Here is a 20,340-nt window from a genome sequence, read left to right as displayed (position 1 = left end):
TGAGGATGTGATCATCAATATGGACCTGGGTGAGGATTTGATCATCGTCTCTGACAGTAAGTTCTCAGGCTTTTATAAAGTGATTAACAAAAAAGAAAACAGTCTAATAGAAAAAATGTCTCTAAAAGAAGCATGTAGGTAATTAATCTATAAACAGAATTCAAGCTGGAGGTTGGGCTCCTCTATCTTCAAACTTTCCTGTATCATTTAGAGATTACAAAACTTGTATAATATTAATATTCTTTAACAAAGACATAGAAGTTTGTATTCTAATTATTCTAATTTCAATCTTTTGTGTTACAGAAGAACAAGAGGATGAAATCATGAATGTAAATGATGATGCTCCTCATGGACCGATGGCCGAACGGAGAGAAGTGCTCAAAAACACCACCATCTCTACGCCTGGTCCTGGTTATGTGATCATTAATATGGACCTGGATGAGGATGTAAGTTCTTAGGGCTCCTGTGTATGTTTTATGATATATGTTATGTTTTACTATGAACAGGCAATAGGCTAAATCATTAGAAATTGGGCACAAAACTAATAACAAAAAGTAATGTCAATGCCAAGTACGTGTAGACGTGCTGTAGTACCAGAAATGCCAGGCCACCACTTCTACCCTGACAGTCGTTTCACCATCACAGATTTTTCAAGGAGTTATAGAAATTGGAGTGGAGTGTTGTATATGGCTGTATATGTATCATGCTGGAGGAATTGCTAGTAAGCTGTAATATAATAATACAAGATAAAAAAAAATAATAGCCAGGGTACTATTCCTATCACAGCAATGATAAGGTGTAGAGCATACCTGAACATAGAGATTAAATAATGGCCACTAGATATTACCATATAAACTCGAGTTTAAGCCCACCCTAATATAAGCTGAAGCACCTAATTTTACTAGAAAAAAATGGGAAAACTTATTGACTCGAGTATAAGCCGATGGGAGGAAAGGCAGCAGCTACTGGTATATTTTCCCCTCCTGGAATGGCATGGCCCTCATCCCCAATCCTGTTATGCATAGCCCCCTTATCCCAATCCTGGTATACATGGTCCCCTCATCCGCAATCCTGGTATACATGGCCCCCTCATTCCAATCCTGGTATGCATGGCCCCCTAATCCCAATCCTGGTATGCATGGCCCCCTCATTTCAATTCTGGTATGCATGGCCCCATCATCCCAATCCTGGTATGCATAGCCTCCTCATCCCAATCCTGGTATACATGGTCCCATTATCCCATATCCTGGTATGCATGGCCCCATCATCCCCAATCCTGGTATGGAAGGCCCCATCATCAGCAATCCTGATATGCATGTCCCCATCATCCTCAATCCTGGTATGCATGGCCCCATCATCCGCAATCCTGGTGTGCATGGCCCCATCATCCCCAATACTGGTGTGCATGGCCCCATCATCCCCAATACTGGTGTGCATGGCCCCATCATCCCCAATCCTGGTGTGCATGGCCCCATCATCCCCAATCCTGGTATGCATGGCCCCAGCATTCCCAATCCTGGTATGCATGGCCCCCCCCACTGCACACACAAAAAAATAAACAATCCTACTCACCTTCCTTCCCTCTGCTCCAGCGCTGCGTCCTGTTCTGCCAGTGCCAGCAGCTCACCTCAGCATCTGAGCAGCGCATGATATCACTGCCATGCGCCCTCAGATGCCGAGGTGAGCTGCGGGGATATTCACTCCTCTCCATGCCAGGCCTATCACCGTGGAGAGGAGTGAATAGTTATTTTCTTTAATAGCGCACACTGTTAGCTGGAGCCATGCCCGCTCTGCGGGTCAGCGATCCTCTGTGCCCGCTACTAAAAAGAATGAGTATTCACTCTTCTCCACGCGCATAGGAGTGGAGAAGAATGAATATTCATACTCTCTAATAGCGGGCACAGAGGAGCGCTGAGGACGATCTGCGGCTGCTGCTGACTGTGTGCGTTTTTAAAGAAAATGAATATTCACTCTTCTCCACTCCCAAGGGCATGGAGAGGAGTGAATATTCATTTATTTTAGCAGCGGGCACAAGTGGTAACTGCAGCAGCCGGCTACTGCCTGTGCCCATTCCTCCTCCACCGAAACTCCCCGCACATCGGTATATATAAGTATATATAAGAACATACCCCAGTATAAGCCAAGGGGGGCTTTTCAAGCATAAAAAATGTTCTGAAAAGGTTGTCTTGTACTCAAGTATATATGGTACATAGTACTGTATTATAATATAGAGTTAATTTACGATATGTAAACTTCTTCTGTTGCCACATTCATTATAATCTGTCTCCATGTACATATATTAATCTTTATTATTTTGCTGATTTTGTAACATATATTTTCCAGATGAGGCAGAGCGGTGTCTCGCTGTGTTCCCACTAACAATATGGGATCCAGCTGGAGATGACAACTGTACATCAACAAGAAGAGGCAGATTCCGGGCTCGGTCTCTGATCCCAATCACTGGATAAGACATTTATTGGACTTTCCGCAGCTAGATGCACTCACAGAACAAGTGAGTTTCCTTCTGCATGACGAGGCAGATTCCGGGCTCGGTCTCTGATCCCAATCATTGGATAAGACATTTACTGGACTTTCCGCAGCTAGATGCACTCACAGAACAAGTGAGTTTCCTTCTGCATGACGAGGCAGATTCCGGGCTCGGTCTCTGATCCCAATCATTGGATAAGACATTTATTGGACTTTCCGGAGCTAGACGCTGTAGCGCTGGCGTCCCTGCCCTCTGCTAGGCAGGGACGCTGCTCCCCTCACCGCTCTGCTGTCAGCGCGCGCTCCGTCCCGGCGTCCTCTCCCCGCTCTGCTGTCAGCGCGCGCTCCGTCCCGACGTCCTCCTCCTGCTCTGCTGTCAGCGCGCGCTCCGTCCCGGCGTCCTCCTCCTGCTCTGCTCTCAGCGCGCGCTCCTTCCCGGCCCCTGTGCTTAGGGCGCGCGCGCTTCCCTCCTCTTAAAGGGGCCGCGCGCGCCGCCCTAAAGAGTCCCCGGCCAATGGCCGGAGGACTTCATCATATATAAGGCACCTCCTCCAAAATGGAGGTGCCCGAGCAATGTTGTTTGCACCTGTGTCTCACCTGTGCTTCAGCCCTCAGGTCCCGTTGCCAGTTACCTGCCAGTTACCTGCCAGTTTCCTGCCAGTTTCCTGCTAGTTACCTGCCTGATTCCTGCCTGAATACTTGTTACCTGCCTGCCTGCCTGAGGTCCGACGGTCTGCCTTACAACTCCGGTCAGTCTGTCTAAGGACCAACTTGTCCGCTCACCTGGGAGCGCACATCAGCTACCTGCCTGCTTGCCTGAGGTCCGACGGTCTGCCTTACAACTCCGGTCAGTCTGTCTATGGACCAGCTTGCCCGCTCACCTGGGAGCGCTTCTCCGCTACCTGCCTGCTTGCCAGCCCGGAGGCTCCGTTGTCACGTGCTGTGACCACCAGCTATCTCAGAGACTCTTGCCCGCTCACCTGGGAGCGCATCTCCGTTACCTGCCTGCTTGCCAGCCCGGAGGTCCCGTTGTCACGTGCGGTGACCACCAGCTATTCCAGAGACTCTTGCCCGCTCACCTGGGAGCGCTTCTCCGTTACCTACCTGCCTGCCAGCCCGGAGGTTCCGCCGTCACGTGCCGTGACCACCTGCTATTCCAGAGACTCTCGCTTGCTCACCTGGGAGCACACATCTACCATCTGCCTGCTAGCCTACCCGGAGGCTCTGCCATCACAGGTCGTACCTACCCCTTACCCAGAGACTGCCCTGATCACTTGCCGTAACTCCCTGTCCGTTCACCCAGAGACTGCCACCCGCTCCCTTACAAGGGCCGCCCCCTTGTATAGTAGCTCAGAGGTTCCGCCTCCCGGACCCGTTACAGTTTGCTCGGGCCATGGAACCCGGTGGCACCCAAGCTCCCTCGCTCTCGGACCTCTGTCTTGAACTGTCCCGTCAGAAGTCCCAACAGGAGGCCATCCTGGGTCATCTGCGGAATGTTAATACTCGCCTGAACACCCTGTCTGATCCTGCAACTACGACCAGTACCATGGTATCCTTTTCCGGACCCCGGCTCTCTGCACCTCCTCGCTTCGGAGGCGACTCCGTCCTGGCTCGGGGCTTCATAAATCAGTGCACCCTGCATTTTGAACTATTGTCCCACCAGTTTAACTCCGACCGAGCCAAAATTGCATTCATCATGTCCCATCTCACCGGGGAGGCTCTGGCCTGGCTAAATCCTCTATGGGAGAGAGGAGACCCCCTGGTGTCCGATTTGCCTGCCTTTCTCACGGCTTTCCGGAAAGCCTTCGACGAACCCGGACGGAGGACCTCATCCGCATCATCTCTGCTACGCCTCCGTCAGGGAAGCCTCACCGTGGGTCAATATGCCATACGGTTCCGTACCCTTGCCTCGGAGCTGGCCTGGGATAACGAAGCTCTGGTATCCGTCTTCTGGGAGGGTCTGTCCGGCCGTATTAAAGATGAACTTGCTGGTCGGGACATTCCTACCACTCTCGATGACCTAATAACTCTTGCCACCCGGATTGACCTACGGTTCCAGGAACGTGCCAAAGAGGTCACCCGCGAAAAGGGGCTTCCACGTCTGGTTCCTACTTTTCTGAAACCCGTCACTCCTTCCGTTTCTCCCCAGGTACACTCTCCTGAGCCTATGCAGGTCGACCAGACCAAGATGGTCAAATCCCGTCAGGACTTTCGCCGTGCCGAGGGGAGCTGCTTCTACTGTGGCAGTAAGGAGCATCGGATCCGTGCCTGCCCGGAGAGGTCGGGAGAACGCCTGTGTCTAGGTTCGCTCAGAGGACTTGATCTAGACAAAAATAAATCCTCTCCATCCCTGCTGCTGTCTGTCTCAATCATCTGCGGGGAGAATCGTTATTCCGAACTAGCCCAACTTGACTCTGGAGCAGCCGGAAATCTTATTTCACTGTCCCTGGTGGAGAAATACCGCATCCCCACCAAACCTCTGGCTGTACCCTTGTCTGTTGTTGCCGTGGATGGGGGCCTCTTATCTCGCCCCATCCAATTCATCACCGAATCCATTACTCTGCAGGTGGGTATGCTGCATTCAGAGAGTATCTCCCTTCACGTTCTGCCTGGACTCTCTCACGCCCTCTTGCTAGGTCTGCCTTGGCTCCAGAGACATGCACCCGTGCTTGACTGGCAAACCGGAGAAGTCCTTCGCTGGGGACAAGACTGTCATAAAACCTGTCTGGTTCCCGTCCATTCCGTCCGTCCCTCTCCTATCCCAGCTAATCTACCTGGACTTCCGATTCCTTATTGGTCTTGTGCTGATGTCTTTGATATGGAGGAGGCAGAGACATTACCACCTCATAGACCATGTGACTGCCCCATCGATCCCGCCAGAGTAATGCAGGTGGCCCCCGTGAGTCTAAATTGTCTCCCTCCTGGTAAGACGTTCGTATCGGTACCTGATCGGGAGAGGATCCTACACTGGGGTCATTCGTCTAAACTAGCTGGCCACGCCGGTCAGAAAAAGACCCTCCAGCTTATTACCCGGCACTACTGGTGGCCTAACCTGCACAAGGATGTTATGGACTTTGTTTCTGCCTGTGTGTCCTGCGCCCGCAACAAGGTTCCGAGACACCTGTCGGCCGGCCGCCTTCTTCCTCTGCCAGCACCTGCTGCCCCCTGGCAGCATATAGCGATGGACTTCGTAACTGATCTGCCCGTCTCTGCCGGTTGTACGGTCATTTGGGTGGTCGCTGACCGCTTTTCCAAGATGGCTCACTTCATTCCCCTGCCAGGTCTTCCGTCTGCACCCGAGCTGGCTAGAGTCTTTATCCGCCACATCTTCCGTCTTCATGGCCTGCCCCGTCACATCGTGTCGGATCGAGGAGTACAGTTCACTTCTCGTTTCTGGAGAGCCACTTGTAAATTGCTAGACGTCACTCTGGACTTCTCCTCCGCTTACCACCCACAGTCTAATGGTCAAGTGGAGCGGATCAATCAGAACCTGACCAGTTACCTCCGGCACTTCGTTAATGCTCACCATTCTGACTGGGTGGATCTCCTGCCATGGGCCGAATTCTCGTACAACAATCACGAGAGCGAGTCTTCCTCCATATGGGAGAGTACCCGGTCCGCACTCCTTCTGTCATCCGAGCGTATGAAAAGGCACGCTGACAAAGAACGTCTGGATCCTCCTCAATTCCGTCCTGGGGATAAAGTCTGGCTCTCGTCCAAATATGTCCGGCTCAAGATCCCTTCCTATAAGTTGGGGCCTCGGTTCATCGGCCCACTGGAGGTTATCAGTCAGATCAACCCGGTGGCCTATAAATTGAAACTCCCGGCCAACTTACGGATCCCTAACTCCTTCCATGTATCTCTCCTCAAACCTGTGGTACTTAACTCTTTTTCTAAGTCTACAGGTACGCCTCTTGCTCCGGTTTCTGCTGAGGACGAGTTTGAGGTAGAGAACATTCTTGCCACCAAAAGGGTAAGAGGAAAGACCTTTTTCTTGGTAGATTGGAGGGGGTTTGGTCCTGAGGAGAGAACGTGGGAGCCCCGGGAGAATATCCATGCCCCTCTCATCCTAGCTAAATTTCTGTCTGGCCTAAAAAAGGGGGGGCCTAAAGGGGGGGTACTGTAGCGCTGGCGTCCCTGCCCTCTGCTAGGCAGGGACGCTGCTCCCCTCACCGCTCTGCTGTCAGCGCGCGCTCCGTCCCGGCGTCCTCTCCCCGCTCTGCTGTCAGCGCGCGCTCCGTCCCGGCGTCCTCCTCCTGCTCTGCTGTCAGCGCGCGCTCCGTCCTGGCGTCCTCCTCCTGCTCTGCTCTCAGCGCGCGCTCCTTCCCGGCCCCTGTGCTTAGGGCGCGCGCGCGCGCGCTTCCCTCCTCTTAAAGGGGCCGCGCGCGCCGCCCTAAAGAGTCCCCGGCCAATGGCCGGAGGACTTCATCATATATAAGGCACCTCCTCCAAAATGGAGGTGCCCGAGCAATGTTGTTTGCACCTGTGTCTCACCTGTGCTTCAGCCCTCAGGTCCCGTTGCCAGTTACCTGCCAGTTACCTGCCAGTTTCCTGCCAGTTTCCTGCTAGTTACCTGCCTGATTCCTGCCTGAATACTTGTTACCTGCCTGCCTGCCTGAGGTCCGACGGTCTGCCTTACAACTCCGGTCAGTCTGTCTAAGGACCAACTTGTCCGCTCACCTGGGAGCGCACATCAGCTACCTGCCTGCTTGCCTGAGGTCCGACGGTCTGCCTTACAACTCCGGTCAGTCTGTCTATGGACCAGCTTGCCCGCTCACCTGGGAGCGCTTCTCCGCTACCTGCCTGCTTGCCAGCCCGGAGGCTCCGTTGTCACGTGCTGTGACCACCAGCTATCTCAGAGACTCTTGCCCGCTCACCTGGGAGCGCATCTCCGTTACCTGCCTGCTTGCCAGCCCGGAGGTCCCGTTGTCACGTGCGGTGACCACCAGCTATTCCAGAGACTCTTGCCCGCTCACCTGGGAGCGCTTCTCCGTTACCTACCTGCCTGCCAGCCCGGAGGTTCCGCCGTCACGTGCCGTGACCACCTGCTATTCCAGAGACTCTCGCTTGCTCACCTGGGAGCACACATCTACCATCTGCCTGCTAGCCTACCCGGAGGCTCTGCCATCACAGGTCGTACCTACCCCTTACCCAGAGACTGCCCTGATCACTTGCCGTAACTCCCTGTCCGTTCACCCAGAGACTGCCACCCGCTCCCTTACAAGGGCCGCCCCCTTGTATAGTAGCTCAGAGGTTCCGCCTCCCGGACCCGTTACAGACGCACTCACAGAACAAGTGAGTTTCCTTCTGCATGACGAAGCAGATTCCGTGCTCGGTCTCTGTTCTCAACCACTGAAAACGACATTTACTGGACTTTCCGCAGCTAGACGCACTCACAGATAAAGGGAGATCCCTACTGCACAGGAGGCAGATTCTAGGTGGTCTCTGATCTCAACCACTGAATATGACATTTACTGGACTTTCCGCAGCTAGACGCACTCACAGATAAAGGGAGATACCTGCTGCACATGAGGCAGATTCTGGGCGGTCTCTGATCTCAACCACTGAATATGACATTTACTGGACTTTTCGCAGCTAGGTGCACTCACAAATAAAAAGAGATACCTACTGCACACGAGGCAGATTCCGGTCTCTGTTCTCAACAATGGATAAAACATTTGATGGACTTTCTGAAGCTAGATATAATCACAAATCAAGTGAGTTATCTGCTGCACCATGAGGCAGATTCCGGGCTCGGTCTCTGTTCTCGTCCATGAACATCTACAGCCTAAGGGAAGGGCAGTCCTTCAGCCATGGTTCCCTAGAGGTTTCCTCCAAGGGGGTTTTTCCTCTCCTGAGTGCTGAAGGTTGACTCTAAATGAGTCAATGGCCCTTTGTCATCATTATTATTGGGGAACTTTTTAAGACTATTGCCCTGACTTCTAATGGGAACTTCTACATTATCTACCTTGAAAGAAGTTAATAAAGAAGTCAGTGAATCTTATGTAGCCGTGTATCTGAGTTTCTATTGATCCTTACAGTACAGCAGAATGTACAAAACACTGTGAGGAGGGAATATTTTTTGTAGTCATTAAACACATGGCCACTTTTTTTTCTCACAATCAAACTTATTTGCCACAAATTTAATTGTACATCTTTTCTTCGGTCTGTTTCACAATGGGGCTGGGACTTCCAGCTTGTCCAAGACTTTAATGTCACTGCACACCATACAGTCATGGAGCAGATCATGTCATTAGAACATTACGATGTGCGTCGCCCAAGGACCAGTTATTGTCTGTAGGGCGCACATCAGTGGCAACATGCTTCTCGATGGAAGAACGTCTGCGGCCTGTTCAAGCTGGAAGTTCCGACCCTATGGTTCAGCAAAATAGTAGCTACAGCTGGCAGCCATAATGCTCAATTTGTGGGGAAAAAAATTGCAAAATATCTATATTCTGGAGAATACGAATTTTTGTACAGTACGAGTTGAATTCTCTCATCTCCATTAAATAGTCTTTAAGATATAATGATTATGACTCTCACTCAAAGCACATCACTCCACCGGTAAGTGTGGGAGCATAAAGACATTACAAATTAGCACGTTCTTAAAAAAATATACAGTACATGCAGTCTTAAATCATGAGAAAGGCATTTGTGGTTTACCATCTGCATTAACAACACCCCCCGAGTATTCTAAGCTGCTAGAAGTGATTGTTGGTAAATTATACCTTGTGTTCTTTAAATCAAGTAAGAGCCCTATAGTAGAATAAGTTTATATTACTTCTAAATGCATGCATTACATGTGTTGAGCATGTTATTTCACATGTCAATTTTGTTTTTCTACATCTTTTTGAATAAATGCTTCTGAATTCTCACAGCGCGCACTGACAGAATTATCCGGTTCCGGGAGCAGGTGATCATGCGACCGCAAGTATTTGATTTCCACACCTCCGGCCACATTCTGACTAGACGTGCTCGGCTATGCTCAATTTTCTCACTTGTATTGAGCGCGGCCACGCACGGTTGGCAGGTGACTACATGTATGCAAATCTCATGCTAACAGTCACATGACCGCCCCCTCCCGGCACCAGAGAACTTCATAGCGTGCGATGCACACACTGTGAGGATTCAGAAGTCATCAGTCACATAGAGACACTGCAGACTTTAACCTCAAGCCTAGACAATACAATTAACCAAAATCACTGTACTAGGACTGATATTACCACTATAAAGTGGCTGTATAATGGTTATATCAGTTCTACACCAGTACTTTGCAGACCATATATGCTACAGCCTCTTAAATTCATACTTTTAAATCCTCACAGCGCGCACTGTTAGGATTCTCCGGAGCCTGAAACGGAAGGTCATGTGACCGCAAGTAAAAGAATTTGCACACCTCCGGCCAGAGGCATACATATAAATCATGGGGTCCTATAACAGAAGTTCTAACTGCCCCTCCCCAGCAAAAATAATAATATTCGGTAGGGTCACCGAAGAGCATACGAGTATGTCACGACTTTGCAATCCTTACAAAGTAATTTTCCTCCTAGTGAAGCCCTAGATTCACTTTTCATTGCACCCATAAAGTATGATGCTAACAAAAGTGCCCCACAAACACTGTATGATACTCCCTGTGGTAGAGTCGCTAGCTTTGCTGCACTAGGAGGTAGATACAGGACACTGTCTCTTTAAATGACTTTGTGGTTTATTGTAGGAAGCATCATAAACCACGGTCAAGTGCATAACATAAACGTAGCCTTTCTGGCATAACAGGAAACAAAAAGGAAAAAGGTACAGAACAGTCCTTACTTCGGCCAAGGTCCGTCCACTCAGGGTTAGCAATAGCACATGGTCCAGTTGAGCACATAAACACAAGCTCCTCTCTCTCAGGAGATAGCTTCCACACACTGAACAACACCTGAGGATAAGGCTGGCTATTTAAAGCCCAGACCCCACCCCGGGGTGGAGATATGGGGAATGACCTCCCACCCGCACTACGGTCATTCACCTATAAAACATGCCCTTTTTAAATGGCTGATTAGCCCTCTCTGCACCTACTTTCGCATCACTGAAGCTAACAGCCTCAGTGAAACATATCTCCCCTCCAGTATTCTGCCAGTGACTTTGTCACACCCCACATTGATTTTTTCCACAATACCCTCCACACACACAGTATGATGACCCTGCTGTTGTACCCCACCTCAACTACCAGAGAGTATAACAGCCCCCATACAGCCCTCCACACAACTCGTGAAATTGACTTTAAAAATAGCCTTCATTTTGAAAAAATTAAAAACATGAGACCATAGTGCAAATAAAAGCGTACAGAGGCTTTTCGCGTTTCGGATATGTAGATTCTTACTCATAGCATAATACATACAATGTTGAAATGGAAAAACTTTTAAGGCATACGGAGAAAGTAGCCGCCCACCGACATCACCTGTTCAGAAGCTCAGTTACACATGAGTCCAGCATCTCTGAAAACTCAGTTTTAACCCTAAATGAACTGACTGTTTCTGTTTAAAAAAAAAAAAATGGAAGGTTGACAAAATAATTACAAACTCCATAAATATAACTCGCTAAATCTAAGTATATAATGCATTCCATTGTCCTCCATGTAGTATAATGCACTCCCCATAGTATAATGTGCTCACCATAAAAAAAAATACAATACTCACCTCTCTTCTTCATTTCCCCGCTGCTCCAGTCTCTTTAGTGAGCACTCTGAGCGCCCGCACATTTCAGCACAGCGGGTGCCATGTCGTGACGTCATCATGCCTGCTGTGCTGAGACGTCAGATGCAGAAGGGAAATGGTGGGACAGGCAGCGTCAGCTGACGCTCACTCTCTCATCATTGCTTTCAACTGTATTGGCATCCAGTGCCCGGTGCACCCGGTGCTGGCACCAGCCTTTCCCCCGGCTCCTGGGCCCCATAGCGCCTGCGTGGCAGTGCAGGGAGATTGTGTCTCTCTGCTCTTCCACTGAGTTTAACTGTATTGGCATGCACTGATACAGTTCAAAGTAGCGTAGCTCCAGCTGGGCCCCTCAGAGTGCGGGGGCCCAGGGCGACTGCACCCTACGCCCCCCCTTGTAGCTACGCTACTGCAATGACCCATCACTATGATAAAAGCTTCAGCTGTGCCTCTGGCTCGTTTTTCATGCTGGTTTACGACAATGATCGGTTTTGAGTAAAGCTGTGTCCAATTTCTACCAAACTGAAGCTTAAGGCTATGTTCACATGCAACTTTTTTTTTTCTGGCTGCGTTTTTTTCTTCATGCAATTTTTAAAACTGCTTTTTTTAACACTTCCGGCAAAAACTGGAAGATTTTAGAAATCTCATGCACACGCTTGTTTTTTTTTTTTTTTTCATGACTGAATTTGCAAAGTAGAGCGTTTTTTTTTTAAAAAATCTGCAGCGTGTCAATTACTGCAGCGTGTTTGCGGCGTTTTTTCGCCCCCCCCCCCCCCCCCCCAGAAAGCAATGAAAAAATCAAAATGCATAAAATGCAACAGCGTTTTTCATGAATGAAACCAAATTTATCTGCTGTAAGATCAAAGCACAAGTATTCTGCACCCCAAAAAAAAAAAAAAAAAGCGCCAAGAAACTCTACGAAGACCCTAAAAAGCGGGCAGTTTGAATGCAGCCTTTCTGCCAAGAGAGACTGTTTTGGCTGCAGAAAAAAAATGCATCAAAGAAATGTTGTATGTGAACATAGCCTAAGTGTCATTTCTTTATATCTGCATGGAGATAGGAGAAGTATACTTCTTATATCTCCGCAGTCTAAACAGCGCTGCGATGGTGCTAAGATCAAACTTTTCAATCACTCAGCCCCGCCCTATCAGGGTGGCAGAGCTCCCGGGACTATGTACATACAACCCTGAACATGGCAAGCACAGATACATTGCTTCTGCTGTGATTGCTTTGCAGGGACTGGCCCTTTAAAATAAAAGTGAAAGTATAGTGAATTTCCCGCCAAAACTGAGAATCAGAAATGCAGCTGAGTCTGTTCCTCATGTCTGTGCTCACAAGCTTCATAGTTATCGGGCTCATGTTCTGCCATGTAATCCTGGGTAAGTGCAGTCCTCCTTGTGTCTGGTATTTAACTCTTTCTTCTGTCTCTCGCTTTCCCACTATGTAGCCCTGTGCATGCTTCTTTAAGAAAATATTTGCATTAAATCATTGTTAACCCCTTAACTGCCCTTGACCTTCAGAGACGCGGACATCACCCCCCCCCATTTACTTCTCTGGATCATAAGGGTCTGTGCAGACGTCAAGTAATTTCTGCACCATTTTTGCATCTCTTGGCAGGAAAAACGCAGCGTACAAAAATACGTGTTTTTTGCGGCATTTTTTCACCTGCGTTTTTGGACAGCAATGATTGCTATAGGGATAGATAATAGATATAGATGGACAGATATATAGACAGGCGCGTAATGACCATAGTCGCAGAGGTCGCGACCGGTGCCATGTGGGTGGGGGGTCGCCCGACGCCAGCACAATCTTCAACTGGACGTTGGTCCTCTGATGCACATTTAGCTGCAGTGTATTATGGCACAGAGACCTGCTGGGTCTGTACACTGCCATACACGCTGCCCGCCCACCAGAAGCTGGCAGCTGACGTCAGCGTGCACGAGACCGGGGGAGCATGGCAGTGACATCATATGCTCCCGTCACGTGCACGCTGAAGTCAGGGAAGGTGAGTAGAATGGTTTATTTTTTTTATGTGCATTAAAGAACAGAGGCAGAATGGGGGGCATATACCAGGATGGGGGATATATACATCCGGATAAGGCCCAGGATGGGGGACATATATATCCGGATGAGGGATATATATTCCAGAATGGAGGACATATATACTAAGAAGGGGCCCAGGATAAGGGACATATATACCAGGATGGGGCCCAGGATAAGGAACATATATACCAGGGTGAGGGATACATATTTCAGAATGGATGACATATATGCAGGATGGGGGATATATATACCAGGATGGGGGACATATATACCAGGATAGGGTACATATATACCATAATGGGGGACATACATATATATCAGGATGGGGGACATATATACCAGAATGGAGGACATATACGTATACCAGAACGGAGGACATATATACCAGGATGGGGGACATATATACTAGGATGGGGCCCAGGATAAGGGACATATATACCAGGGTGAGGGATACATATTCCAGAATGGAGGACATATATGCAGGATTGGGGACGTATATACCAGGATGGGGGACATATATACCAGAATGGGGGACATATATACCAGACTGGGGGATAAATATACCAGAATGGAGGACAGATATACCAGGATGGGTGACATATATACTAGGATGGGGCCCAGGATAAGGGACATATATACCAGGATGGGGGATATATATATACCACAATGGAGAACATATATACCAGGATAGGGGACATTTATACCAGGATGGGGGGATATATATATACAGGATGGGGCCAGGATGAGTGACATATATACCAGGATGGTATACGTATATATCAGGATGCGTTTTCTTTTATGCTGAGAGCTGATATTGCCAAAGGCCGGTGTTCACAGGAGGTTTAAAATGACAGGCACGGGGGTCATCAGCAGACCCCCGGCTGTCATGAAAACCCATCTTGCCCCACGATCACGTGACTGGGGCATTGATGGGCGGGTTGAGTCAGGCGTGGACTGGCCCATAGGGGAACAGGGGAATCCCCCGGTGGGCCCCTGTGCAGATATGGGCCCCCAACCGCATTGTATGGGCTTTACTTGGCATAATTCACTTGATTCACTCTGTACAGAAAAAAGCAGCATCTCATCATTCATTAGCCAAACTACCCAGTTTATTATTATATAGAGATATAGGTACATTTGTGAATGATGGTGGTGTAATTTCTACATGCAGGTGAAAAGTGGGGCCACCAAAGTCAAGGTTACTGCGTGGTCCTAGGCACCCCAGTCTGATACTGGGTTGAATGACGCGCTTCCGGCCAGCGCATATTAAATCCCGGTGTCAGTGATTGACAGTGAGACTTAACTGGTTAACAGCCGTGCTCCACTCACCGCTGTTAGAGACACTTGTGTGAGGAAAGATGCGAGCCCACATCAACGGCGGGGACACTACATTTGACGTACATGTACATCAAAGGTAGTGAAGGGATTAAAGCATACAAGGACCAAACTTCTTAAAGTTAACCAAAGTTATGGAAAGTTAGTTTAAAAAAATAAGGTGAAACCAATAAATTTCAGTCTCCTGGTTCTCCTCCTACCTCTCTGACCGCTCCTTCACGGTATCTTTTGCTGGCTCCTCTTCCTCTTCTTGTCTCCTTACTATCAGGGTTCCTCAAGGCTCAGTCCTAGGCCCCCTCCTCTTCTCTCTATACACTGCCCCTATTGGACGAACAATCAGCATATTTGGGTTCCAGTGTCATCTCTATGCTGACGACACCCAATTATACACTTCTTCTCCTGACATCACTCCTACCCAGGGCCAGCTCCAGGTTTTCGTGGGCCCTGGGCTAAAGAGTTTTTCTAGGCCCCTTTAACACCTACCATGATTCATGATGCACAGATACCGCAGAGAAATATAGGTATACAACACAGGGTCCAGCCTGCCCCCTCATCCTTCACATATGCAGACATGCACACACACAGTACGCAGACATGCACACACACACACACAGCACAGTACGCAGACATGCGCACACGCACAGTACGCAGACATGCGCACACACACAGTACGCAGACATGCGCACACATACAGTACGCAGACATGCGCACACATACAGTACGCAGACATGCGCGCACGCACAGTACGCAGACATGCGCGCACGCACAGTACGCAGACATGCGCGCACGCACAGTACGCAGACATGCGCGCACGCACAGTACGCAGACATGCGCGCACGCACAGTACGCAGACATGCTCAGTATGCAGACATGCGCACACACAGTACGCAGACATGCTCAGTATGCAGACATGCGCACACACAGTACGCAGACATGCTCAGTATGCAGACATGCGCACACACAGTACGCAGACATGCTCAGTATGCAGACATGCGCACACACAGTACGCAGACATGCTCAGTATGCGGACATGCGCACACACAGTACGCAGACATGCTCAGTATGCAGACATGCGCACACACAGTACGCAGACATGCTCAGTACGCAGACATGCGCACACACAGTATGCAGACATGCTCAGTACGCAGACATGCGCACACACAGTACGCAGACATGCTCAGTATGCAGACATGCACACACTGTATGCAGACAACACAGGGCCCAGCCTGTCCCCTCATCCTTCACATATGCAGACATAGACACACACACAGTACGCAGACATGCACACACACACAGCACAGTACGCAGACATGCGCACACACACAGTACGCAGACATGCGCACACATACAGTACGCAGACATGCGCACACATACAGTACGCAGACATGCGCGCACGCACAGTACGCAGACATGCACGCACAGTACGCAGACATGCGCGCACGCACAGTACGCAGACATGCTCAGTATGCAGACATGCGCACACACAGTACGCAGACATGCTCAGTATGCAGACATGCGCACACACAGTACGCAGACATGCTCAGTATGCAGACATGCGCACACACAGTACGCAGACATGCTCAGTATGCAGACATGCGCACACACAGTACGCAGACATGCTCAGTATGCGGACATGCGCACACACAGTACGCAGACATGCTCAGTATGCAGACATGCGCACACACAGTACGCAGACATGCTCAGTACGCAGACATGCGCACACACAGTATGCAGACATGCTCAGTACGCAGACATGCGCACACACAGTACGCAGACATGCTCAGTATGCAGACATGCACACACTGTATGCAGACAACACAGGGCCCAGCCTGTCCCCTCATCCTTCACATATGCAGACATAGACACACACACAGTACGCAGACATGCACACACACAGTACGCAGACATGCACACACACAGTACGCAGACATGCACACACACAATACGCAGACATGCACACACACAGTACGCAGACATGCTCATTATGCACACACAGTACGCAGACATGCTCAGTACGCAGACATGCTCAGTACGCAGACATGCTCGGTATGCAGACATGCACACACTGTATGCAGACAACACAGGGCCCAGCCTGTCCCCTCATCCTTCACATATGCAGACATGGACACACACACAGTATGCAGACATGCACACACACAGTATGCAGACATGCACACACACAGTACGCAGACATGCACACACACAGTACGCAGACAGGCAGACACACAATACGCAGACATGCACACACACAGTACGCAGACATGCTCAGTATGCAGACATGCGCACACACAGTACGCAGACATGCTCAGTGCGCAGACATGCTCAGTACGCAGACATGCGCGCACACACAGTACGCAGACATGCGTGCACACACAGTACGCAGACATGCGCGCGCACACACAGTACGCAGACATGCGCGCACACACAGTACGCAAACATGCGCGCACACACAGTACGCAAACATGCGCGCGCACACACAGTACGCAGACATGCGCGCGCACACACAGTACGCAGACATGCGCGCGCACACACAGTACGCAGACATGCGCGCACACACAGTACGCAGACATGCGCGCACACACAGTACGCAGACATGCGCGCACACACAGTACGCAGACATGCGCGCGCACACACAGTACGCAGACATGCGCGCGCACACACAGTACGCAGACATGCGCGCGCACACACAGTATGCAGACATGCGCGCACACACACAGTGTGTAGACATGCGTGCGCACACACAGTACGCAGACATGCGTGCACACACAGTACGCAGACATGCGTGCACACACAGTACGCAGACATGCGCGCACACACAGTACGCAGACATGCGCGCACACACAGTACGCAGACATGCGCGCACACACAGTACGCAGACATGCGCGCACACACAGTACGCAGACATGCACGCACACACAGTATGCTGAAATGCACGCGCACACACAGTGCGCAGACATGCACACACACTATACGAAGACATGCACACACACTGTACGCAGACATGCACACACACACTGTACGCAGACATGCACACACACACTGTACGCAGACATGCACACACACACTGTACGCAGACATGCACACACACACTGTACACAGACATGCACACACACACTGTACACAGACATGCACACACACACTGTACACAGACATGCACACACACAGTACGCAGACATGCACACACACACTGTACACAGACATGCACACACACTGTACACAGACATGCACACACACACTGTACACAGACATGCACACACACACTGTACACAGACATGCACACACACTGTACACAGACATGCACACACACACTGTACACAGACATGCACACACACACTGTACACAGACATGCACACACACACTGTACACAGACATGCACACACACACAGTACGCAGACATGCACACACACACTGTACGCAGACATGCACACACACACTGTACACAGACATGCACACACCCACTGTATGCAGTACGCAGTGACAGCAATCAAACAACGCCAGCAGTCCTGCACAGATGCTGGGGGAGCAGCCTGGGTCTCGATGGCGAGGGGGCCCCCCTGATGGTCCAGGGCCCCTGCATTTGCCCGGGTGCGCCGGGTGCTGTCACTGGCCCTGCCCCTACCCTAATACAAAATACTACAGATTGTCTGTCTGCTGTCTCCAACATCATGTCCTCTCTCTATCTTAAACTGAATCTCTCCAAAGCTGAACTTCTTGTGTTTCCTCCCTCTACTAACCTAACTCTATCTAACATTAAAATTACCTTGGACGGTTCAACCATAACCCCCAAGCAGCATGCCCGCTGCCTTGGGGTCATATTCGACACTAACCTTTCCTTTACTCCCTATATCCTATCACTCACTCGCTCTTGTCACCTGCATCTTAAAAACATCTCCAGAATCCGACCTTTTCTCACCTTTGAAACTGCTAAACTCTTAGGCTATGTGCCCACGCTGCAGAAATGCTCCGGATTTTTCCTGAATGTTTCTGCATCTCCCTGGCAGAAAAAACGCATGCGGATTGTACACGTGGATTGTACACGTGGATTGTACATGCGGATTGTACATGCGGATTGTACATGCGTTTTTCCTGCCAGCGACAAGCGTAAGTGAAGCATTTTTCACATGCATTTCTGCATGCGGGTTATCAAGCGCTTCTCCAAGTGATTTTAGCATCACTTGGAAAGTGCTTGACAACTTGGTCACACTATATAAATCCATGCAGCCGGCATGTATTTTATATAGTGTGACCAAGTTAGTTAAAAAAAAAGAATACAAATGGTAAAAAATAAAAAAAAAACATTATACTCACCTTCCGATGTCCCCCAGTCTCCTCCGATGCGTCCGGTGTCTCGCGGTGGTGTAAAAGGACCTTCCATGACGTCATTTAGTCATGTGACAGGTCACGTGACAGCCGAAGTCAGCGGTCGCGTGACCTGTCACATGACTGAATGATGTCATGGAAGGTCCTTTTACTCCATCGCGAGCCGCCAGGGAGCCAAGACGTACGGGATAGAAGACCGCGGGCCATCAGAAGGTAAGTATAATGTGTTTTTTTTTATTTTAAATTCTTTTTTAACTACAGGTTCTATGGTACCCGGGTCTGGATGAGAGTCTCCTCTTCTCCCGACCCGGGTACCATGCGCACATTGAATCGCTTAATATCCGCATGTGCACATGTAGTCATGCGGATATTAAGCGATTCAATGCAAATGGCAACAAAAACGCAGTGATTATGCAAAATAATTGGTAGTGCTGCAGATTTTTCTGCAATGATAATCCGCAACGGAAATTTCCGCAGCATGTGCACAGCACATGCGGATTATCATTGGGGAACATAGCAAACCTACTAACAAGCATTTTTTAAGCATTTCTTCGGTGGAATTGCCGCTGCGGAAACGCTTAAAAAGCTCATAGTGGGCACACAGCCTTACGGTCACTCTTATTCGCTCTCGTCTGGACTACTGCAACTCTCTTCTGATCAGTCTCCCTCTTACCAAACTTTCTCCTCTCCAATCCGTCTTGAATGCAACAGCCCGAGTCGTATTTCTGTCCAGCCGCTTCACCGATGCCTCCATCTTGTGCCAGTCATTACACTGGTTGCCCATTCTCTACAGCAGGGGTCCTCAAACTTTTTACACAGGGGGCCAGTTCACTGACCCTCAGACCATTGGAGGGCCGGAATATAATTTTTTAAAAAAACTATGAACAAATTCCTATGCACACTGCACATATCTTATTTTGAAGTAAAAAAACAATACAGGAACAAATACAATATTTAAAATGAAGAACAAGTAAAGTTAAATCAACCGGTATTTCAATAGGCAGCATAGGTCCCCAATAGGCAGCATAGGTCCCCAATAGGCAGCATAGGTCCTCAATAGGCAGCATAGGTCCTCAATAGGCAGCATAGGTCCCCAATAGGCAGCATAGGTCCCCAATAGGCAGCATAGGTCCTCAATAGGCAGCATAGTTCCCCAATAGGCAGCATAGGTCCTCAATAGGCAGGTAAATGTCCCCAATAGGCAGGTAAATGTCCCCAATAGGCAGCATAGGTCCCCAATAGGCAGGTAAATGTCCCCAATAGGCAGCATAGGTCCCCAATAGGCAGGTAAATGTCCCAAATAGGCAGCATAGGTCCCCAATAGGCAGGTAAATGTCCCCAATAGGCAGCATAGGTCCCCAATGGGCGGGTAAATGTCCACAATAGGCAGGTAAATGTCCCCAATAGGCAGCATAGGTCCTCAATGGGCAGGTAAATGTCCCCAATAGGCAGCATAGGTCCT

The 20,340-nt window shown here is 49.6% G+C and overlaps 1 protein-coding gene across 5 annotated transcripts in view; it reads left to right on the top strand.

Annotated features, from left to right (window-relative positions):
* The first annotated feature begins 12,413 nt into the window (after positions 1–12,413).
* Positions 12,414–20,340, top strand: part of LOC141239282 (OX-2 membrane glycoprotein-like) — an 82,977-nt gene continuing 75,050 nt past the window's right edge. For all 5 annotated transcript variants that reach the window (XM_073668529.1, XM_073668528.1, XM_073668527.1 and 2 more), the window contains exon 1: positions 12,414–12,559. In XM_073668529.1, coding sequence (XP_073524630.1) covers positions 12,481–12,559 — 79 coding nt within the window. In that variant the 5' untranslated portion in view covers positions 12,414–12,480. The remainder of the gene's footprint in view (positions 12,560–20,340) is intronic.

Source organism: Phyllobates terribilis, unplaced genomic scaffold (assembly GCF_046119375.1).
Source record: "Phyllobates terribilis strain yellow unplaced genomic scaffold, ASM4611937v1 Scaffold_2__4_contigs__length_985480577, whole genome shotgun sequence".
Classification (NCBI taxonomy): Eukaryota; Metazoa; Chordata; class Amphibia; order Anura; family Dendrobatidae; genus Phyllobates; species Phyllobates terribilis.
This window is presented reverse-complemented; position numbering and strand designations above follow the sequence as displayed.